Below are 24,500 nucleotides of genomic sequence, written 5' to 3'. Positions count from 1 at the left end.
ACTCAAGGAGTTTTTCTCAGAAATATACCATTGCCATTATTAGGAAAGCATGAGAAAAAGCAATATATAACTAAGGACATTCATGAATTGTCTGGCTTAGGGAAGAAGGTAGAGGAGAATTGTTTTTTAAAACATAAGCAGGTCTTTAAAACGCTGGCAATCAGTCTGCACATTACATTCACTAGCACAGGGAATTCAGCAAATCAGCAGTGACCCCAAAGTGTTCCATCCCAGATGATAATTCTCGTGGAAGGGGTATATAAGGGTACTCCTGGGACTGCACGGAGAGATTGGGCAGGGACCTCTGCAACAAGTGCACTGCAGTAAAAGAGGAAGAATGATCAGCAAAGCCCATGGTGTAGACTGGAATTAACAGAATAAATTTAACCCTGCTGTTAGTGATCGGATCCTGGTACTGCTCACGTGAAGACCTAGCCTGACCATTGCCATGTGTTAAATTAGATAATTTCTTAGCAATAGCACTTGAATAACCCTTCCCCTGTTCATGAAGAATGAAAAAACACAGAGCATAGACATGTCCTAGGTGACTCCACTTGAACAGAGGGGTTTGGAACAAATGGCCTCCAGAGGTACCTTTGACCATTTTTACATCAACAATCTCCATATGTGTTAATATTTCAAAACTCAGTAGATCGGTTTAAAGGGAAAACTATTGGTAATTCTTTACAATCGATATTAACTATAAAACTATAAAGTGACTGACCCAAAGGCTGTAGAAAAACATCAAGGCTGTTGCAATAGAAGGAAATAAGCTTTTATGAAGGTATAGCTGTGGCTAAATTTGAATGAAAGGCATCAAACATTACTGGGTGTTCTTGTAGAGCACCAAAAAAGTTGTGCCAGCATGCTGCACCAGATCACTCTGAGCCACTCTGGAGCAGCAATCAGCGCAGCAAGACAATTTAGGGGACTTACAAATCTGCCAAGGGAGGAAACACAGATGAAAGGTTTTTCCATGACTGACACAGAAGTAAAAATTTTGATCTCCAATGAAGGAAGAAAACTTGGCTGGAGTATGAAGATGTTTCACCCTCATTACGACAAGCCAAGCTAATTTGAGGTACTCAAATTTCTGAGTCAAATATGACACCGCAGCACCTTGAGTTCAGTGTTTGCACAAGCATTATACTAAATTTATCAAAGACTCATTTAGGAAATAAGCATCTAATTTTGGCTAATTAAAAGTGGATCTCTGCTGTAATCAGATAGTACTTCTTAGTCAATAAAGAGCATAAAGCCTGACCACGACCTGCTGTAAGATACTCCAACTCTAATGCCACAGCTGCTTTCAGTGTTACATTCACTCATCCTTACAATGCAACAAAAGTTAGTTAGCAGTGTTTCTTTTAAAATCTGGCACATTATACATGCTCTTGTATGCATATCTTGTCCCGAGAAGGGCCAAGTACTTTCATTGAAGCCAGCTGGAGCTGAGCACATTTTACTCAGTACCTTTCAGAAACAACCTTGTACCACTCTGCAAAGCTTTGGGAAACCCCAAACCCAATCTCTTTCTCCTCCCTGATTGCTGTGGTGGGTGTTCATGGCCAAGTGGAAAGAAATGGATTTTCTGATCTCAGCTAGCACGTGAATTTGCCAAACTTTGTTCAGTTGCATCCCAGCCCCAGCAACTTTCAAATCCAGGCTTCAACTCCATCAGGCTGGGTTTCTGTAGCACCCCAGCCCCGATCTGGTCAGCTTACTGTAGGGCTGAGGGACTGACCACCTGTGGACTCCACTACACATGCTCATCCAGACTGCATAAGTTCAGCAGCCCTGTCACTCATGACTTTCCACAGCGAAGCTCACCAGGGTGGGATTTGTCTTAAAACCCTGATCATACTGGAAGAGAAAAATGTCACCTGTATCACAACCATCTGGATACATAAAAATCTATGAATAAATCAATAAAATAAAAAATAAGAACTTGATGGTGAGGTTTTCTTGAAGTTAGTTATTGCCATAGCCCATTGTTTCAGCCACTATTATCCCATCCAAGCAAAACAGGATGCCCCACAGCTGCTCATGCAAACAACCCACCCTGCATGCATGCTGTCACAGATGTTCAAGGCTAAAAGGGGGATCTCACTTCCTGAAAAGTGTTCACAGATAGCCCATGCCGTGCCCAGGATTTCTGACTTCTTCCTTCCACCTCTGTGACAACTCCTCCTCCTACTTTTTGTGGGCAATGCAAAACGTTTGAAATTTCTGCCCTAAATTCACGAAGGCCAACAACTGGGGAGGGAGTTTGGGAGCACCTCAAGCTCTGACTTTTCCTGCTCCTCCACCTGCCTGCTCTTCAAACACTACTCAGAGGGCAGTCACTCTTTCTTCACAGGCTTTCTGTTGCACTCCTCCTGAAAGAGTCCGAATATTTCACAGGTTTTCATGACCACACCTTCCCAGCAGGTTCTACAGCCCACAGAGTGGTGAGAAGTCTAAAGTTACCTCCAAAATCGGGATGCTCCACTAACAGTGTATTTTTGAGAGGAGTAAGATTTCCTGTTGCGCTTTATGGATGCAGTGTGTGACCCTCATTAACTTCTCCCACAGCGATGAGTACGCTGCCTCTGCAAACAGGAACCCCATGCCTGCAATCAGTCATCCAGAGCCACAAACACCTCATCAGTCATCCCAGCTGGAGTCACCAGCCCACTGCTAGAGGAGCATGGTGCCAGAAGGAGCACGCATCCTAAACAGTCATTGCCTTCATCTTGTTCTGCTAATCCCTCCCCCTGCCCACTACATTTTCTCCCACTCCTGCAGGAGATGGGATGGGAACACAGTAGGCAGAGGCTGTACTCACTTCACTGTCCTCCTGCCTTCTCCACTCATTCTCGCCAATAGAAGGACTACTTCTGTGGGGAAAAAATGTGTGTTGATTGGTATATACAGATGTCACAACAGTGCTGCAAAGTGGGTGGCTTAAGATCAGCCGTGCACCCCTGTTTCTGAGCACTTGACTTTAAGATCTGTTGATTTGTCCTATGTAGATGCAGTAAATGTAGGGGAAGATGAATACCTAGGACATGAAAACTCCTCAGACTCTCTTTACAAGCTTGGACCTGCCAGCTCAGAACTGGAGCCATGCATAAAACAGGCAGAACCAGGGGGAATCCAGCTGCTACAATATTGGAAAGATTACACCTTTAGCTTGTGTCTGAATGGGCAACATGTGGCTCATCAGAACCATTACTTTAGCCTGTGGGAGTCCAACCTATGGGCTTGCCAGGGTTGCACTGAGTGAAGAGGAGTTGTCTTGGGCCGCATGTAAAACATACAATAGAGTTAATGTATGTAACTAACAAATCTTATGATTAATATATATTTATTAAAACATCTTTGAAAATAGTTGTTCACAAGTGTACGTACTGCCAAAAGTGATTATGTGAATAAGGTGTGACTATGAAGTGAGGGATACTTCTCTCTGCTTTAGCTCCTGGCTTGTTTTTCAGCATCACTTTTCTAGGCACGAGTTCGGTGCAAATGAGAAGACATACAGCCTGAACAATCTGCACTGGTTGGAACCGCCTTCTAAATACCACCTTTTTTCAAAGCCCTTCAGTTCCAATGCTCTGCCTGTGTGATGTACCTCTGAGGCAGCAGAGAAGACAGAAGACTGCTGGGTGATGTGGACAGGATGGGACCAGCCAGTACCCAGACCTCCTCCATCACTGCATGATGTGCCAGCTGTTCAGCTGGGAGGCTACCACTGTTGTGGGTTGTTACAAGCAGAGAGAACATCTTTCCCAAAGCATGCAGTCCAGCTTGGAAAAAACACTGGTAATTGTGTTTCTGTTGAATGTTAATAGTGTCAGGCTGTTTGAGACAGTAAGAGATACACAGATGTGAGCATTGTCACCAAGGAATATAAGTGAATTGCAACACCTCTCCTCCTCATACTCAGTTTTTTCTATGAGATCTTAGCTCATTCTTTCTGCAAATCCTATAGAAGGCTGTCTTTTGTAATTGCATAAGATCTGATTCAAGATCTGATCAAGCAGCATCCGATTTGACAAACCAACCCACTCAGTGAACCATGCAGTAGCACTCTGGTCAGCAGGTACATGTTGAGTTCTCATCAGTTTCTCTGACACTGTAATAAATCCAGAACAGAAGCAGAAATTATATGGTCTGTTATGGGAGATCCCAAACACGGCTCTGCTTCGCTATTAATAGTGAAGTAGCCTCAGGGCCATGTTGAAGATATAGATTAGGAATGGAGAGAGCTGTGGGAAACGAGATGCAGAGAGAAGAAGCTGGTATCTTGTCTACACGAGTAAGGTGTCAAAGTACTGCAGAGACGAATGTGGTGTCTTTACCTGTTCCATTGGCTCACTGGAGTTATAGAGGCCAGACTAATGAAAGGCTGAACAAACTACATGCTCTGTCTCTCTCAAAAAAGGGATGTCTTACAATAGCATCCTGATGCTACAGCTTCACTAGAAAGACAGTGATAAGATGCTTCAAATTTACTTTCTTACAGTCCTGACCCCTCACAGCATGAAGTCTGCTTTTTTCTTTCCCTTTTTTCCCTTAAATGATGGCTTTTCTCATTTGCCTAACCTCCCACTTTCAGTTGAATCCACAGTTGGATGCAAGTTAATTTGCAGTTTGATGATGGCACTTCCCCATTGCTAAGCATCTCTGAACACAAAGGCATTTTTTTTTTTCCTTGGGCACTAGTAATGCTGATGAGACCAACATAGCTTTGGGAGTAGGGTTTATTACTTAAAAGCTCTTCAGAGCTGGCTGGTTGGAACACGCTGTTTTGTAATGCAAAAAACTGTGACTACCTTACTTAACCAGCTGAAAGGCAGAAAATAATTCACCAGCATGTCACACTGCGGTTTATAATGATCCCCTACAAAGCTTATCTTAGTATATGAAAATGCTTTCCTATAAACTAAACTGTTTAGGCAGCAGGGGCTTTGAAACTCAATCTTCATAACAGTCCCTAAATTAGCTCAAGTTGTTTGCTATATAAAGGACAACAAATCCAACAAACTTAGTGGTACTTTAAGCAAACAGCAGGGTAAACTTCCACAGCTGCAAGTGGGATTTGGAGCCAGTTTACATCAGCACTGGTGTACATTATATTTGGTTAAAAGGAGGCAAGTTCCCAACAGATGCATCTAGGTACAATCACTTGCACAGATACAGTCAGATTAGTGTCAAGATGCCCTCAATGATCAAACTGTACTAGAACATGTCATAACATAGGACAGTAGCAGGATGTCCTGTTGATTAGAAACTGGACTTGTGGGAGAGTGGAGACTTTTTTTTAACACTACGACTTCTGAAGGTGCATTTTGACTGTTGCATAAGGAGTACAGTCTATTGGTGCCTCCTATGGACTGAGCAGTGGTGGCATGAGTACATCTACACAGGGAAATATCAAAGGCTTCAACATACTCAGACTGAATTGCTTGTATAGACCTTGGCCATGCGGTTGTCTCAGGTGCTGATCTCCTGGCTGTTTTCCTAATGAACCTGGGTCCTAGGAGTCCAGCATTCTCCTTGTACAGGTAGGCTATTCACTCACTAGCACAGTCCTTTCAGAATACAGATGCTTAAAACAGCTGTTTTGGTTTTTTTTTTAATGATACTTAAAATGACATGATACTGGAAGAAGTGCAGAGGAGAGATACTAGAACAGGTGTGAATAGTTTCCATGAAGAAAGTGACCAAGGTAAACCTCCCAAGTCTGAAAAAGATTTGTCATTAGGGAGAAGTAATAGACAGAGGTCTATGAAATTACAGACAGCGTGCTGGAGAGGTAGGTTTTCCCAGACTCTTCCATTACCAGAGCTATACAGTGTCAAAAGAAGGAAGAGAACCAGGTTCAAAGCAAATGTGAGATTGTTCGTCATATCTGCTGGTGTTCCTAAAGTTACTAAACATGCAGAGACAGCAATGCATTTGTGCCCTATAGGGATGCTACCTCAGCATAAGCAGAGCACCTGTATCTGCAGTGCCACCCACTGCTGCTGCAATTTTCACTATACCAGATGTTTCCTACTTCTCGTGTTCAGGTGTGTCATGGTCCATTTGGATCTCTCAAATTTACAGGACTACAGTGCAAGCATCCCCTGTATCCCACCAGAAGCACAGAGCCTGAGCAGTCCAGTTGCTGCTGAATCTGCTTCAAAAGCTTTTTGGGTAAGCTGGCGCATTTATACCTTAAAGCATGAAAGTTTGGTCTACACCATTTCCATAATTATGTGGATTCTGAAGAAGTGCCAGACAATTAATACAGAAGGATCAGGGGAGCACGAGACAGCAAACTGCAGGTGATGGTGGCTGCATAGTGACCTTTAGATCTTCCTGTCCATCTCGCTCTGCTCACGCATTGCTCTTGCTTCAACCTAGTGGCACTGCTCCCTGCATACCTCCGGCCTTAGCAAGAGCTGTGTGTTAGCCAAAACCTGAGTCTCCAAGCCACCTTCTGAGTTTCCCATGCTCATATGATTTGCCAGCCTTGCAGTCAAACTTGCTCCTGAGCCTAGCTGTGGGCATGCAGATTTATCTGAGGAGGGAATGAAACCCTATGCTGGTAGCCCATGCCCAGCTCTGGTGACCACTAGGAGGCTTGCCTTCTGCCACCACTGCCACACTCTCCTGTCATTTCCATGTCCTAGGGGAAACAGTCCTGGGGCCTTTTTCTCACAGCTTTCTCCTTCATCACCCACCATGACTCTCCAGGAATCTCCATTCCGCATAACTTTTGGCCATATTTTCCCTTTTTAGCATGCAGTTCTTGTTTACTTTCTTCAATATTCAACTCAATCTTTTCAATTTTGCCTTTAAGCAAGAGTCAGTCCCTCTCATCTACATGCCAAAACCCCCTAGCTTCTTTCAGGCACTGTCTTCCATTACAGGTGCTACTCCAATGTACATTTCTCTAATAAACATTCCATGTCCCTGCTTGGTACCAGCTATCAGGCCAGCTCCAAAACAAATGACAATCCCTCTCCCTCTAACAACATTCACAGTATGCTTTGACTTTCCTATTTCAGAATAGGGCTATTAATTTTGCCTTGACCAAGCTCAAATACACTTCCCACCCCATTTTGACCTGATCAACTTCCTCCTTCACACAACCACTCAGAAGCCAACACCAACAGTCTCCTTCACAAGAAAAACAGAAGTAGACATAAAAGGGTGGTATATAAAGCCCCAGAAAGAGAAAAGGGTGGAAGGAAGGTATCACCCATTTGGCAGAGCACTTTATTAATTAGTTTCAGTTCAAACTAATTATCACTGGCAGAACTAGTCATGAGCCAATGCTTAGTCACATTTTCTGATTCTTTTCCACAAATAAGATGTTGTCATTGCTTATGAAAGGTCACAGCTTGCTGATAAGCTAACAACATGGGCACTGGGACTTGTCAGGATTTGTCTGTGATTTGTTTAGCTGTAAGAGCAATTATCTAATGACCTGATGTCTATTACTGATTTTGTTTTAGTTTCAGCTTTGCCTTCTACTATTACATGGTGAAATATTTATTTTTACATGTACATTTGATAACTAATAGATAGGAAGAGCAGGTAGCTATTCTGTGGAGAATAAACTACTTCTGAGCCTAAAATATAATGCAGTACAAAGGCTCACTACATGGGATGGTAACAGGAGACGACAGGATGATGTTGGAGGCCCCAGGGTGCAAATAGTTCCCAGTGGTTAAGTACTGGCCATCATAGGAGTACAACCTTAGCATCTGGGCAGAGATAACTAAGGAGAACAAACTAGTAACTAATGTGTGTAAAATGCATCACATCTAGCAAATTCAGATCCACTATGGATCTGTGAACCAATGAAGAAAGAACAATATGTAGGATGTTATTAGCATGCATGCTCAAATGACCTTGATTTGATCATAGGTTGAAAAGCAAAAGGCCTTATTATTATTTTCTATGCAAATATATGGTATTATCAGAGCACTCCCTGCATCTTCAGTCAGGTTTTCTCATGCAACAGCCTGTGCACAGCATGATGAGTACTTGAAATCCTAGAGACCATTCTTCTTCTGTCCTTAGGTTTCTGTAAGCACCTCTGTACAGCAATGCCAAGAGCTGTTGACATCCCTGGCCTCCTTCACAGCCATCACTGAACTTCTCTTTGCTCCCATATACCCCTCTGCAAAATATCTATTAAAATATTTCCTGTTTCCCAGTGAATATTACTCAGTTTAAAGGCTGATAGTAAAGTGCCTTAGAATATTTACCTGAGAGGAGGACACTTGAAGTGGGATGCAGGTAAGGTTTCATTAGGAGAACAGAGGCCTCTTAATGGGCTCTGATGTGTTTAAGCAATTTCCAGGGGAAACCAGTGATTCTCTCTGCTAACACAGCGATGTTCTATGGAAATGGTCAACTTCTCCAATGCAGTGGGTAGACAGTTGTTAAAACAGAAGGAAAATGAAGGCAAACAGTCAAACAGCCTGTAAATGTGTTCTTTTTTCTCTTTTTTTTTTCTGAAATAGTGGCAAGGCTTTCTCCCCAGCACCAGAAGGCACCTTTATCAGCATAGCTAAGAGGCAAATTTTCCAGCTTATATTTAAGATGCAGCAAGTGGTGTCTATAGTGCTGCAGCACAGAAGAAGCAATTGATCAAAATACAGGACACACAATGTGAGTGCAATCAGATATACTTTATTTTAAATTCCTATTACATTGTAGTAATAAAAGATTAGAATGGAAAGCAGGTCTATAGACAAGAGTAAAAAATGGATAATTGCATTAGATGATGTAGACTCTGGCAGAACTGCTTAATTACTTAAGAGAGATGGTCGCTGTGCATTAACAGCACACTCTTCTGTCCCTTGTGCCCCAGAGGACTTCTCTGGGAGACTTTGACATTGTAGAGTGTACTGTACGGTCCCATAAGCTGTGCAAAATGAGCGTGCCACCATGCCTGAAGCAAAAGCCCCAAAGGATTTGGTGTTCCAGGATCCAGGGTTACTCACTGAACAGGTGAGGTGGTGTGGTGTGAAACTCTGCTTTGCTCCACATACTTCAGCAAAAGGGCAACCTGCATTTCTCCCCTCCTGGGCTTACTTCTTTTTAACAGCTGGTCACCAGTTTTGCAGGAAGTGATGTGCAGCAAGAAGGGGAGCAGAAGGTAAATCGTCTCCCCTGCTCTCTCACTAATGAGCCCACAAAATGACCTTGCACAGCAAAGCTACAGTGTTTAATGAGCATGAGGTTCCTTTTAACCTCTTGGGAAACTGTTATCTCACCTGTGCCATTAGTATGGGATATGCTCTTACCCACTGAGGCTAGCAGAGAGCAGCCACAGCTGGGCATGGGACTGTGGCATGTGCATTTTTGCCTTGTGTGGAAAAAGGTCCTGAGAAGGATTTCAGGAGAGATGAGAAACAACCACACACACACACACACTTTGCTGCCCTAGCACATGGGGGTCCATGGCTCAGAATGGAGGGGAACTCTGCGTGGAAGTGGAATGTGAGCCACAGACCCAGAGAAGCCTCTGGGCTAGGAAGACTTCATGGGAGGATCAAGGCCCTGGGAGGCCTCATTGCACCTCGCAGAAGAACATGCTGAAAGCAAGGTGGGAAGCTGACCAGCTTGCAGAGTTTCTGAACCTCAGGATGCATGTTTATTCCTGTAAGCTGAGTTTCTGTCCCTCAGTCTTCCCAGGGTTGTCCATGTAACAGGACCTGATTTTGTAGAGGCCATGATTTCTTGGAAACTCTTGGGCACAGTTCATGTGGGATGTTTGTTAGGCTTGTGGGCTGGCGGGCTACTCCTCACTCCTCTCTCCTTTGCCCCATGTGCCTGCTGGCAGAGCCTGGGCTGCTTTGGGTAGGGAACTCCCCAGAACATACACACATGAGAAATGGGGAAAGAAGGAAAGGCAGAAAAGAATGGAGAACATTTCATGTGTAAGAGATGTGACCAGAAAATGCAAGATTGGTGTGACAAACTCTGAGCAGAAGCATGAAAAACTATGAATTTTCATCAGTCAAACAAGAAGAATAGTATATTAGCAGCACATGGGATGGGATGAGGGCACGAAGCAAAGAAGTGACTATAAATGGGTGCATGGACACATGAAAGAACAAGAGAAAAAGCACAATGAAGTGGCAAGTGAGAACTGGGAGCTGGGAATATTCGGGAGATATCAAACCCTAATAAGTGCTTCTAGCAAAGCATGCTCTCCATTAACTGGAAAATTATAACACTGTAAGATAAAGCAGTCCTGTTAGCTAGAAATACCTGTTTTTATTGCAGCCTGAACGATCTACCATAAGGTTGTGTAATTCACTCTAAGAATTTATAACACCGGGTTCTTCCTTTTTTCTTTTCAGTGAAATATCAGGCCTTAATTAAAACTAAAGTTCAGACTACTTTGGTGAATGGAGCCTTTCAGATTCCCTTGCAGCACTACTGCAAAAGACCATAAATACAAGTGAACTACAGCAATAATATGGCCTAGAATTGCCTTTGATTACGTGTATCTAATTTCGAATCATTCACCATACAGATTTCTTTTTATGCTCTCCCCTGTGTTGCCATTTACTTTTCCTTATTGAATTTAGTGAAACCCAAGGATGATCAAAATAACAAAAAGCAGATTTCTACCACTGTCTCTTTTTCCTCCTCTAATGTGGTATTTTGAAACACGAGAGCAAAATGAAAGGATGAAGACGGCACCTTGCTTCATGGTTTCTGAATCTGGATATTCAGCTCACCATACACGTGCCTCAAAGCATCACAATTTAGGCTTGCAATCAGCTTTCGTAACCCTGGCCGTTTTGGGATGCATTTTACTTCCCAGATCAAGGTAGACATCGTAGGGATTTGCCTGCAGGGAAAAAGGAAAGTAACAGTATAGTCATCAGTCAGGCAGCGCTCTCAACCTGATCCAGAACCGGAGAAATGGAAGGTGGACAGTATAACATATCTCAATCTTTTTATGTTTCACCCATTCTCATAAGTGTCCTATAAATTATTCCCTCCACTTTCCATTCCTTTCAGTGGTAGCTCTGTCAAAGGCTTTTCTAGCCCTTCCTCCAGGCTAATTCTAAATTTCCAAAATGAATCAGGTTTCCTCTGTCTCCTGCCACTACCTCTCATGACCACTTTCAGAATGAACTTCTTTATAGCCAACATATATTTTTTCTACTTTATAATTCCATTTCACTTGCGTACTATAGGCCACATTTGGTGATTCCTTAAATGGTTAAATAACTTCTCACTGTCCCCATGCAAGCCTGGCACAGTGCTGATGAGCTGCTGAGCCCCTCTGCCACAGACATAACATCAGGAGATCCCCTCACTGATCCCCATTTCAGATGACTTCTTCATGCCCACACAAATAAGCTGAAGTGTTGGGAGTCCTACTGTTAATGTTACTCTTTTATATTACGTGTGACTGCTGATAACTCATAGTATAAACCAAATGTATTCCACAGTGCTCCCGATTTTCAATTAAAATGCACAGAGAGCCCTGAAAATTGATACGTGTTTTCTCAATTCTTTTTCTACCTTCTGTGTTCAGATTTTGAAGGCTGATATTGATTGATTGATTATGTTCGGGGAACGTCAGGATATAGTTGCATTAAGGGAACCAAAGGAGGAGGTAGCATAGTGAGGACCTATTTATATAAAATGAATGTTCTTTTTCTTGGCATTAAGTAAGAGGACTACGAACTGAGCCAGTGTTCTCATCTCACATGCCTATGGTACTCTGTAAATAGCTGAATAAAGCAAGAGCAAAGTAAGCCTAAACTTCAGTCAGGGTTGCAAACTTCTATCTGGTAGGATTTGGCTATTAGATGTCATGTCCTATGCCAGAGTCAGCACAGGCTGGATGCCCAGGCTTAGCACAAGTTGTGACAAGACGAGAAACCTTATTAACTCTAACTGAGGTAGCTGAGGATCCTCCCACCTGATTATTGTTTTAGTGCAAGACTGCTAGAATAAGAGGCATTCTAGCTCCTTTGCGGTTAGCTTGGGTATTTCTACATGACAGTGCATTACATTTTGCATATATATTCTCAGGTACCCTGGGGCATGCACCCAGTTCCAGAAAAGCAGCAGCAGAGGAAGCTCACATTTCTAGTGTGAGCATGTGTAGACTGATTCCGGTGAGTGCCTCCCTTCTTTTTATCTTTGCTCTTAATGAGAGATGTTCTGTTCCCCTCAGCTGCTTCATCAAATGCCCACTAAAATGGCAGCATGATAAAGCGATGACTTCAATTGCTGCACAAGGTTAAATACCATTTTTACGTTGGAATTTATGTGAGTGATCTGCAAGCAATGATCTGTACAGAAAGTGATGAAGATACTATACAAGTCTCCTGCGTAGCAAGGTTCAGTCTAGTTTCTCTGAGGATGAAGGTTCTCAGACCACATCTTCACAGTGCCCCAGTGAGAGGGCACAGTGCTATCATCTGATTTATACTGCTATTACCGCTGCATATATATGTACATATATTTTCAGAAAGACAACAGCTGTGCTGGGAAACCAGACACACTTTTTCCTTTTTCTACTGTCCGACTAATAAAACATCTTACATCTCTCTACAAATGCTAATGCTAGCTAAGCTCTGATATGTAGAAACACTGTAAGTGACTTGCAAACTAGGGCAAATATGTGCTCAGCTAAAATCCTGTTAACAATATCCATCACTGCCTGGTTAATTCTCATCTGTCATGCAAAGACTATGCCCCCTGTTGGCACTGCTGCTGCCAAAGGCTTTTCTGTAAGTGATGTTCTTCACCTGCCTCCAGCTAATAGCTAAATATCACTTGTGAATAATGAAGGCAGAAGCCCCCATGCCACTTCATTCCCATAATAATGTTACATCAACTGGATCACACAGATGTGTTTTGTGGAGTGACCCATATGATATAGAAAAGCTACCTTAAAAATACTGTGAGGTCAACAGTCTCATCCCCACAAACAATTGCTAAAGGCAAGTCCCATTTGTGACAGTTGCTGACGGATGTGGAAGAAGTGGAAGGAGAGGGAAGGCCCAGAATAGGTTTAATTCCCTTAGCAAGTGTAGTAAAGCCACCCCAATCCGATTTTCCTGAGAGAGAATTCGGTGATGAATGGTTCTGTGTAATATGCTGAGCCATCACATGCAGGAGCCATTTATCACTCTGAATGCATGGAGGCAAATGTGATTATTATTTAAATAAACTACAACTGCTCCCTGCTCTGTCCTCTGTGTGTATAACCTGCAGCCTTTATTCATCTAAGGGAAGTTAAATCACAGATTTTAAAATGACTAAGCTGATCCATTTCCATTTTAAATGATGCCAAGGGCACTACTGCAAAGGGGAAAACATGGTGACTTGAAGGAAAATGACGTCTGTTCTGTGAGTCATGCTTCTCCCTAACTCCTGTGCCTTTGATGTACCTGACAACTCCTGCATCCTTGAAGGTGAGAACAGCCCACTGCATCTCTTGGAACATGAAGGATGCAGAACAACAAGGGGGCTGGAACAACTGGGCAGCAAGGAGGGCTACTGCTGCAACTCGTGTAAGTCCTGTGGACTGTGCTGAGTCATGTTCAGCAGCATCTGTGACACACCACGTGCACAAAGCAAGCACAGTAGGATGCCCTTTCACAGTCATTTTTCTGTCCAGCTCCACTCTGGAGACGGGTTTTGATCTCTTTATCCCTGGCCCAGGTGCCATCAGGTTCAGACCTCCCCTCCTGGCTGCAGATAATACTGACAAATTATGCAGCTGCTGAAGCACAGGCTATTTTTCAAACTCCTTTTGCACACACCTGGAGACGATCAGCACAGGTAATGATAGATAGCATCACTTTGGCTGTCCATGAATAAGAAATGACTGCAAAATTTTGAAGGATCCCCGTTATATATCCTGGAACCAGTTAATGACAAGCTTATAAAGCTGAACCCAAATGGAAAGAGGGTTTAGAAAAGTACTTGCTCATGTAGAAGTAGTCCCGTGTCAGTGTGAAGCACAACTGTGTAAAATGAAGGCCACTGAAGCCTTTCCTTTTCTGCAGGCTTGGGAAGAAGTGCTTGTGTACCCACCACAGCTACCCCAGCAGGCTCTACTGCATCCAGCACACATTTTGTGTCTTGACATTAAGCTTGTAAAGATCATCTGAGGTATCTGAACATCTTGTATAATCATGACTAACATGAGTGAAGAAAAGCCCTTTTTGAAGAGCAGCACCGGACTTGATTTGCACATACTGAGCAAGTAGCAGTAAACACCTCATGCATTGGATAAATCTGTCTTCCAGTGATAGCAACTCATAGGTGCTATTGTCAAGCACTAAAAATTATGTAATGCAGTGAAAAAGTAAACTTTGTCTGCATTAGCAGCTACCTACAGCCACAACACTGTTCTCCAACACTGATGCTGAACAGATGAAACGTTACCACAGTCCCCCTTTGCACAAGGGACAACGTAACTCTTGACTGTTGAGATCTATAGCCCTCTTGTGTACTGATTTTGAAAGTAAAGAGAGTGTCTGTATTACTCAGCACTGCATAAGTTAAGTGTCCCTTGTGAGCTGCCTCCCATGAGCAAGAAGGCGGCCATTGTGTTTGCTTCCCTACCTGAACTCCTTTTTCACTGTACTCAGCACGCCGGGTCCCTCAAGGCGGAGTGTGACGTTCTCCAGGGTTTGTTTCAGAGGGTTGGTGAACTCCACAACCACAGACATTTCTCTATCAACGACCATCTCGCCTTTAGTCTGCAGAACAAAGTAAGGATAAAGCTTTGCAAGCTGGTAATAATAAAATGCCCGACCATAGGGTTAAATACACAGTACCTGTAAGGAAAGAGAGAGGGGGAAATGGAGCACATAGCAAAGGAACACAAAGCTGAGAGAGTCTAGCAAGAAGAAAATTGTTGGATGGGCCCATCATCTCTACCACTACCAATTTTTCTACCCATTTTTTCTACCCATGATGGGTCAACAGGTGGGCCTTCATTTCTAAAGGAGTAGTAGATATCTGCTTGCGCAGCCCTGGAGCTGAGGTCCAACTAGGGGAGAAACTGGATAAACAGGGACACTCTCCCTTATTCTTCCCCCTCCCCAGGCTCCTTGCCAGCCCTGGAGTGCGTGGCTCCAGCAGAGTTTTCATTTTACAACTGGTAGATGCCAGCTGGTCCATGAAAAATGTGAAAGGGCTTTGAGAAAGGTAGCTAAGAAAAAGAAGTAACTTCTAAGTAAAACTGAAATGCTATGATAGAGTCTGCAGCCCTCCTGCAAATCATTAAGGAGTCTGGCAGTTATAAAACGCTGGAAAGACTCTGGTCTAAGGTATCACTCCATGACAAATACCAATATATTGATTGGGATAACAGATGAGACACTCACAGCTAAGCACTCAATTAGCATTTAGCCACCTGAATTAGCAAAAAAAGTGGCATATTCAGAAGTCCTAGCCCAATTAGGGGCCATACATACTCTTTATTTCAATTGCCCATTTAGATGTTTGAAGATCATTGATACATGGGGGAATTCAAAATCATCCTGAATTCCCACACATGCAACTGAGATCATGACCTGTATTCACCAAGATTACTTTTGTAATCTGGTGTCAAGCTAAAATTAGAATAAAATGTAATTTCCTCTACTGCTAACTCTGACAGTCTTCTTAGACAACCAGAGAAAGATCAAAGGTGTATCCATAGATGTGAAAGGAAATAAGCTTTTCATTCTTCTCCTTTACTTTCACATTAAGAACTCCAGTTTGACAAACATGTTCAATGAAGAAATCTGATGAGAAAACCAGGGAGATAGCTTCCTCAGATTTCTTAAAAAAGCAATACAGCGAAGTTTCCCAGAAAATACATATATACACATGCACACACAAGCATGCTTTAAAAAAATCACCTGTTAAAATTTCACCTTATATTTACATATTAAAAAGAAGTAGAAAAGAGACAAACTCAGTTTTACTAGAAGACATGGTTATTGGGCAACCACATATCCCATATACTAATCTGCCTTTCTTCACAAGAGCAGGGAGGATAAATGTTTTGAAGCTGAAACTGAGGATCCTGTATAAGATGTTCTGTTCAAATACTGAATTGAAAGAATTCTACTTTAAAGATAAGCAGTAATTCAAATACCCATTTTGTCTACCTCATCTCTGGAATGCTCAATTAAAAAAAATTCAATTTGAAAATAATAATAATCTTTAACAGATCATTTCTGAAACAGAGCATATTATTTTCGCAAACTTTACTATAGTCTTGATCTACATGCCTAAAAAAAAAAAGTTTTCTGTGGAAGGCTGCTGTTTCATATTACTACAGATATTATTATATGAAAACCTGAACAAATAAACACATGGAGAAAAAGGGTCTATAAACATAGATGTCTTTCAAGATCCTTAATTTTACAGAGCTACAGTCATGTAGCTTTATGTAAAGCTTCCTGAACAGGTGTTCTGATTTTTTGTTTTTATTTTCCACTATTAGGAAAAAAAACAGATCCAAATGACATCATTCAAAGCATTTTTCAAAGCACATTCAAAGCACAAAGGCTCAGCACTTTTGAAAACGCGGCAATTTAGTTGGATGCCCAGTTATGAATTGAGAACTCTCAATCTCAGCCCTGGCTTTTTGCAGTCTTTGAGATACAACATAGGGTCCATGTCCTGTCAGAGTCACTACACTTCTATTTTCAGAGGTACCATGCCACCAACTGCAGAAATGTTTAAAACCCCACTAACAGTACACTCACAGAATTGCAGCAAAGCACTATCCTGAAAGCACCATTCCAAATGGAGATCACTCATCCATGTTTGGAGGAAGCTTCCATAAAAAGTGAGGAGCTTTTCAAGCAAACCCATGTTAGCAATAGCATTATTCTGTTCTTCAGCAAGAGAATCACACTGCTTTAAATAGAATACTTTTGAAGTAGTTGAAGACTTGAGTGACTTGAGTGAGTAATCTTTCTTTCACCCTTTGAGCTTCTCCAGCTCTCTCACATCTTTTCCCCTCCTTTCTCCACTGAGATCACTCTAGCTCTCTGCTACAGGTAATGCTGTCAGCCTCAGACTCGAGTGTAGGCTGCTCAGTGCAATATATAACATACATATACACCCTCACACTCCAACTGGTAGCTGTTAATAAGGTTCATGTTAGACCAGGGGTCTAACGTGCACACACGCACAACCCACTATCCCAGAAGTCAACAAACAGCCCATGCACACTGTGATGATCACTTATCTCCTTCACAGCCCTGAGATACCTTGATTCTCAGGGTAGGCATTTCCAGGACCATTGCCTTCTGCACAGCCAGAATCTTTCCCGTTTCATTGATCCGGGCCGTCACAAAGAAGTGGAAAGAGGCTTGGTCCAGCAGGTCATTGAGATACTCGGCTGATGTGATCATAACATCGAAAGCACTTGCTGAGGGGAGAAATAGAAAAGAAAAAATGCATCTGAAGCAATCTCTCGACACGTTCAATGGCAGTTACATGAATTTCTTGGAGAAAGGTGTCCCAGCACCAAAGAATGACTTTTTTCTACTGCCCAAACTACCTTTATTCCTTTACCTCAGTATTTCCTCTCATGTTTTGCTCTCTTTGCATTTAGGTTATGAGCTCCTTGATGTAATGGCTGGGTTTGCGCATAGCCTCTGCCCACTGCCTGTCACTGCAGGCCGAGGACACTGCTGAAGATTCCCAGGCACTACCACAAAATAACCGAGAAGCAACATTGGCAGTAAGTAGCTGCTGGACACAAAGGTTCAAAACAGTCCTGAGTGCTGCTCTTGTAAATCTTTGCTTTTCCCCTTTATTCCCATGCTTTCTCAGCCTCTCTTCCCCACAGAGAGGTGCCACCAAGGATGCCACCAGAGCAGCTGTTTAGGCATTTGTGAGTTACTTGAGAGACTGTCTACTCCCCAGGACATGTCTGGATATCTGCCTTTGTCCTGTAATGGGCTTGCATGCAACATTTAGCAAATGACTCCTCCTGTCGCCAGCGTGCCCTCCAGAGAGCCTTCACGTGCTTCCTGACAATAATTATTGGAAGGAACAAGTCCCCCTGGGCTAGATGGTTGAGATGCAGGGAATCATTAATGTAACCATATTGAACTGCAATTCCCAGACCAACAACGGTGATGCAGAGAAGCAGATCTGCTAACTGACCAAGCAGAATATATAGATCTGGAGATCTTGCCTTTCTAAACATTCATTATAACCCAAGTAAACATATCAAGGTCTCCCATCTGTTAACTGCGATTATTATTGTTAACCATTATTTGTATCATATTTGTGACATACATGGTATACACTGAGATAATTTAACTCAATTGGGTAAACACATTCACCCCTTTTCACAATTTTGATCTGCTCATATCAAAACCTGGTCCTTGATTTGGTTTCAGAGTTATTTCCTTGGTAACCACCTGACCTGGATTTACCAGGCCAGCCTCAAATTTACTTGATGCACCCCCCACCTCCCTCTCACTTTGCATCTCTTTTAAAAGAAATTCCCATAATGCCCGAAATCGTAAATTATAAATGAGGCGAGGTATTTCTCATCCGTGTAAGGTAAATAAATAAGTAAATAAATAAATAAATTAGTTACAATCTAAGTAGAATTTGCTTTTATAGTGGAAGGAGAGAAGAATTTTTCTGTTTGAATTTAATCACTGCAGGGAAAAGAAAGAATAATAGACTTCCATTTCCTTCACACTGGCTGTGCTGGTAAGTTGCCAGTACCACTTTCAGCACCCGGGAAAGCCAAGGGAGACACAAAATCAAGCTGCCTTACACCCTTAAAAAAAAAAAAAAAAAAAAAAAAAAAAAAAAAAAAAAAAAAAAACTAAATATAACTGAATAGAGAGCACCTTTGAAGGCACTGGAAGGTTTAAGCTATTCAAATCCTCAAAGATGTTTTCAACCCACACAATTCCTTTAATCATTATCCTGAAAATTATGCATTCATTCACTTCCTGTTTGAAAACTTAAGTTTGCTTCATTCTTTAAATATCACAGTCTGGAAGAATGCTTTTGACACTTCTTTATTATACTGTAGTGTTTTATTACCTCCAGATACGCATACACTTATTGGCATGAATGAAGCCTACAAATTCTGCTTGAGTGCCTCAGGAGGTATCCTACTACCACACCTCTGACAGACTGCGCTCACACAAATGATTATGCTGCCTCCCTTCACACTGCCCATCTGCTCAGACATGATTCCTGACTGCATCCACACTCTTTTCCAAGGAAAAGGCAAAAGGATTCACATTCAAGTTTTATGTAGTACCTTTAGAGAAGACATAACTTGTGAGAGTTGTTTTTTTTTTTTGTCCTGTCATTGGACAAAGCGCTCTACAAGTTGGTGACTGTAGTTTAATGGTGAGCTAATTTTCACATTGAAAAGTGATAATACCTTAAGACCTGTTGCCTTGGCCAGAGGCAACGGTGAGGACACACTTCTTGTATACACAAAATAAAATGAAAAAGCATGTTCTGTTCTCTTAGGTGCATTTCTCCAGTCTGTGCTTACCTGTCATCGGTCAGTTTAGAGCTTACAGAACAGTTTCGAGACACTTTTCAGAAACCGTTTACTTAGAAAAAATGAACAATGAAGCTCACTGACACTTAAAGCATCACCTATTCATTTCACTTCTTGTGTAGAGGAGATAGGTGAACCTCAAAACACTACTGAAGCTGTATTTGGGGTGGTAATATCTTACACAGACTTGCAGCACAAGAGAACTTTATTGTAAGTCCTGGAAGCAAGCACGAAGCACAGCCAGAGGTATAATCGATATTTACACATCTCCTATGATATGGCTGAATTCCCTGTTATAGAAGTGGTATGGAATTTAGACTAAGCAGTTGAAATTGATTTTTAACTGTGCCTATCCAAATCTCCAGAAGTTTTGCAGGATTTCAGATCAAATATTTAATAACTCATGCAAGGAAATTTCAAATCTCACACTGTGTTTTGATAGGTTCTGATGGAACAACTCAATGCAACCCAGACAGACCATTTCCAAAGTCCTTGCAAATGATTTGGAGGAGTTAGAAAACAGCTTTCAGAGCTTTGTTGTAGCCTGGAGGTGGAATTTTCAACAACTTTCACAATGCAGATCCTTGTAAATGGACACCTAGTTTATGGAGGTTAATCAGCTCCAAATCAAAATGTGCAGTTTTAGTACATACAAATAGTAAATAAAGTGTGGAAGAAAGCACAAGGGTTGCTTCAAGACACAGTAGGAACTGTGATTCCTCAGAGGTTTCTCACTGAAATTAAACCTGGCCTCTTTGAGAAGACTCACAGTGCCTCTTGAGCTGGGGCAAGACAGAGAAGACAGGTGAGAACGCTCAGATGTCACCAGAATTGCTGTGATCCAGCACCAGATCCATCCTATGGGCTCCTGACATCTTGCCACTCCCACTGTACTCATCAGAGATTGCTTTTGCCCAGTAGCAGCATCAAGAAAGCAAAATCATTGCTCCTTGCTGTCTCAGTAGGGAACTCAAGCAGAGGATTCTAAGACTCTGACTTAGCTTGCTTCAGAGCATGTTTTCATTACTTTTTCTGAGCTGGACTCACTGACCTAAGAGCACAGGCCTGTCAGAAGAACAAGTGATTGCTAGTCACTTGCTGCTGGAGAAGCCAGAGTTGTGCAACCAGCCTGCTCCATAGCACTGGAGAACGGCAGATCCTCAGCACTTACTGACTGCTTTCCAAATGGGGCTGCCATGGCTGACAGGAAACAGGCTGGTTATGTCCAAAATGAAAAAAGAGAACATCCCCCTTCCCTACTTTGAACAGAGCAAATTCCTGCCCTCAGCTATGTGAGCTAGGCTGCCCGGAACAGTTTTTCTCATGAAAAGAAGGAGGTATGATCTCCCCACCACAGACCAGAAGGCACTGGGAAAAGCAAGCACTACACAGGGAAAGATAACTCACCCCCCCTTCAGGGTGCATCCCCAACTGACAAATGCCCCTGCTGTATAGTAGCACAGTCTACTTGTAGATACACTTTTTAGATCTCTTGAAATACACAAATCCTGAACCACTCCATCCTCCAAAGCCAGATTTGTACTTGGAACCAATCAGACATGCAGCTCAGCATGGGAGAGCATTATGCAGGGAGCAACAGCCTGAAAAAAACTGCCTCAGCTCTACATGACTGTGGTAAAAGGGCTTCCTGATACCCAATGGAGTATCATACTCCTAGCTACTAGAATTGGCTCTATCCATGATTAGAGATGCTGGTGACAGTTAATGACATAAAGAGATAAGGTTAGCACGTTTGAAAACAACCATGTGACTCTTACAGGAAAGAGGTTCCAGTTTTGCGCTGAAAGAATGCTTCTTGAATTCACTCTTCGTGACCCCCGTATAAAACACTATGTTGCCTGAAAGGTATGTAGTAGCTGTGTAGGTGTTGCGGCTCTTGTTCCTGAATACTATAGTGACTTTAAAGTCACTGCCAACGACTGCCTTTTGCACTTGGAGATCCATCTCAACATCCTTCTGTGGTTGATATGTGGTGGGCTGTGTAGTTTGCTTTGTAACGCCATACATCACAGCAGTCTCCAGAGCCAGTCTTTCTTCTGCTGAGCCTAAAAGTAAAAGAAAATCAAATTAAGGAGAGAATCAGGAATACTGAGTTAGCCCACTCACAAAGGTGCATGTTCCACACTTTGCGGCACTTGAAATTAATGGACGAGGACAGTGAACATTTCTGTGGTAAAGCTGATATTAAAACTTTACAACTTCCAATAGAGATGGTCTTGAGGATTGAAGCTATACCCAAGAAATTAACATAGCTTAATTAATAATAATGGACCTACACAGATTTACTCTGTGCAAACATCTGTTCTTCTCAGGCCTGGATAAGAAATGTCTAAACAACTGTATAGAAAGCCTTGAATTGCTTTGTATGCTTCAAGTTATTCCATGATGGCCCTTTGTTTTCACCACAGCTTACTCAGTATGAAGCATTTCTAAGAAGCAAAGTCTGTGCTCTTATCAAGACATCTGAAAGGCTGCTGGAGCTAGAAATAAGAGAGTTCCAGAGGGCATGCTGGCAGCTTTCCATGCAGCAACCTCAGTGCCAGAGGTCTGTAAATTCACAGTTCAAGATCTGATTCAGGTAAACCTATGTCGGTATGGTCCCACTCTTTTTCAGGTTACCTTCTTGGAACTTGTAGTTCTCGGTAATGTCTACCATTTCATCACTTCCGACTGCCTTGGTCACAATCAGCTTTCCAATATGGGTTGTGTCAATTTTTTCTATCACTTGGGATCCATTTTTTCCCATTCTTGAGTAAACAATATCACTATTAACCTATAAAATCAAATGAAAAAGGACTGAGATATATGGAAGTAGAGAGAGCAAGGGAAGCCATTATAACTCCTCTCAAAACAACGATATACTAGAATAACAGAATCAGAGAATATCCAGAGTTGGAAGGGGCTCACAAGGATCACCAAGTCCAGCTCCTGGCTCCACACTCCTGGCTCCTCACAGGACTATCCAACATTCAAATCCTATGTGTGAGGCTGCCATGAGGCCTCCCCTCAGCCTTCTCTGCTCTGGGCTGAACAAACCAAGGCACTTCAGTCACTCCTCATACACCTTTTCCTCCAGACTCTTCACCATCCTTGAATGCTCTCTAACAGTTTTATGCCCTCTTTACACTGCAGCACTCAGACCTGCCCCCAGTGCTGGAAGTGCGGCCACACAGTGCAGAGCAGAGTGGGACAACCCCTTCCTTTGGGCAATGGCAGTGCCGGGCCTGATGCACTCCAGCGTATGGTTGGCCCTTTGGGCTGCCAGGGCACACTGCTGGCTCACATTTGGTTTGTTGTCAACCAGAACCCCCAGATCTCTTTCTGTGGGGCTACTCTCCCTGCATTGATTTGAAGTCCTACTACTTAATTACACTGAAATCCCATGTTTAAAATTAGACATACTCTACAATAATGACTAGATGTACTTTACGATATGCAACTCCAGAAAAGCAGCCAGAGTAAACCCGACTAGGCTACAGAGATACCATTTGGACTTGGGGAGCACGATTATACATTCCTTGCATCAAAAGATTTATGCCAGAGGGGAGTGCTTCATAGATAAAATATACTTATTCTCTTCTGTTCTAAGCTAGAAACAGTTCAATTTGAGTGAGACTTGCTCTATCGCTGCTGCAGTTCTGGGCACAACAACTCTGGTGGTGTAAGAGGTTAAAACACCAGGCCAGGCTCCCTCATTCCTCATGGTGATATATCCTTTTCAGATCTGCCAGTCAAACTGCCCATGTGAGCACTCCCTGACCCACTGCAGCCAAAAGGAACATGGCGAGCGATGATGTCTTTAAAACCACAGCATTAATTTTGACTGAAATAAGCAGTGAAGCCTTAACATAACCAGGTTTGCTGGCAAGCCTGAGAAGGAGGTCACAGCTAACAAGAACGAGTAGCTAGAGCTGGTGACTCATTTGCCAGCATAGCTGGAATCTGGATGACCACATACTGAAATTTAATCTGAACAGCTTTTTCTGCTTTCTACATTGGTGAGCTGAGATGAGAGAAATCTGTATCATTCATTAGAGCCATATCACACCTACTGGCTTGCATGCCGAAATATAATAATGAGATTAGTCTTTGATGCAATGAGTATGTCAAATAACTTCTCAATCTACAAACTGCAGTGGAGCCCTATCTTCTGTCTCAGCTACAGTCCCACTGATAACACTCAATGCATTAAAATGTTTCAGGAACATACCTCCGCATAGACAAAAGGAGCATCAAATTGGAAGCAAACATGACCATGTTTAATGGCTTGAACTGAAGCTGGGCCACACCTGTACATACCTGTGGGGGAAAGAGATCAACTGAGAAATAAATCTTGGGTTTGGTGAAACTTTTCAGTAGCGTACTGGAACTCCTAACTGAGAATGTAAAAGCTTCATTTCTGTTGCTAGCCCTCTAAACAATACAAACTCAAGTGTGAAACTACCTAATGACTTGGTACCTTAATGACATCGTGAAACCCACTGCAAGTCTCAAGTGGTTGAAATGCAGTTAACATTGGTTTTGGTTAAAGCAGATGGTAGTTTCAGGAGAGATCAGCTAAACTGAGAAAGAACTCACTGCAAATCTGCTAAAAAATGTCTTTCAAGAAGTGGAAAATTAAAGACTGGGAAGAAACAGTAGTGGCTTTTCATGTTTTCTCTCCTGCCTACAGCCTGCTCCAGCAGTTTAACAAGGGCTGTAGAGACTGGCTGACACATAATGAAAGAGAATTTATTTGATCAGGCTCCTGAACAGGTTCTTCAAAAATTTGGAAGCCATCTTTTGGCAGTGGAACTACATTTCTTATAAACCAAGCAAGACCATCCTCATGCAGGATTTTGTGCACAAATGCCATGAGCAGTGTTATAAAAAGGACTTATTTTAGAGCTTGGAACAACCCAGGAGAAGGCCATGAGCACAAATGAGTATGATTATCTGGTGCAGG

The 24,500-nt window shown here is 42.4% G+C and overlaps 1 protein-coding gene across 2 annotated transcripts in view; it reads right to left on the bottom strand.

The window, feature by feature from the left end:
- F13A1 (coagulation factor XIII A chain) overlaps positions 8,655-24,500 on the bottom strand; it is a 60,107-nt gene continuing 44,261 nt past the window's right edge. For both annotated transcript variants that reach the window (XM_021386317.1, XM_021386316.1), the window contains 6 exons: positions 23,766-23,854; positions 22,175-22,328; positions 21,313-21,600; positions 17,253-17,413; positions 14,602-14,738; positions 8,655-10,852 (listed from right to left, as the gene is read on the bottom strand). In XM_021386317.1, the coding sequence (XP_021241992.1) occupies positions 10,708-10,852; positions 14,602-14,738; positions 17,253-17,413; positions 21,313-21,600; positions 22,175-22,328; positions 23,766-23,854 (974 nt within the window). In that variant the 3' untranslated portion in view covers positions 8,655-10,707. The remainder of the gene's footprint in view (positions 10,853-14,601; positions 14,739-17,252; positions 17,414-21,312; positions 21,601-22,174; positions 22,329-23,765; positions 23,855-24,500) is intronic.

This window comes from Numida meleagris, chromosome 2, assembly GCF_002078875.1.
Source record: "Numida meleagris isolate 19003 breed g44 Domestic line chromosome 2, NumMel1.0, whole genome shotgun sequence".
Classification (NCBI taxonomy): Eukaryota; Metazoa; Chordata; class Aves; order Galliformes; family Numididae; genus Numida; species Numida meleagris.
This window is presented reverse-complemented; position numbering and strand designations above follow the sequence as displayed.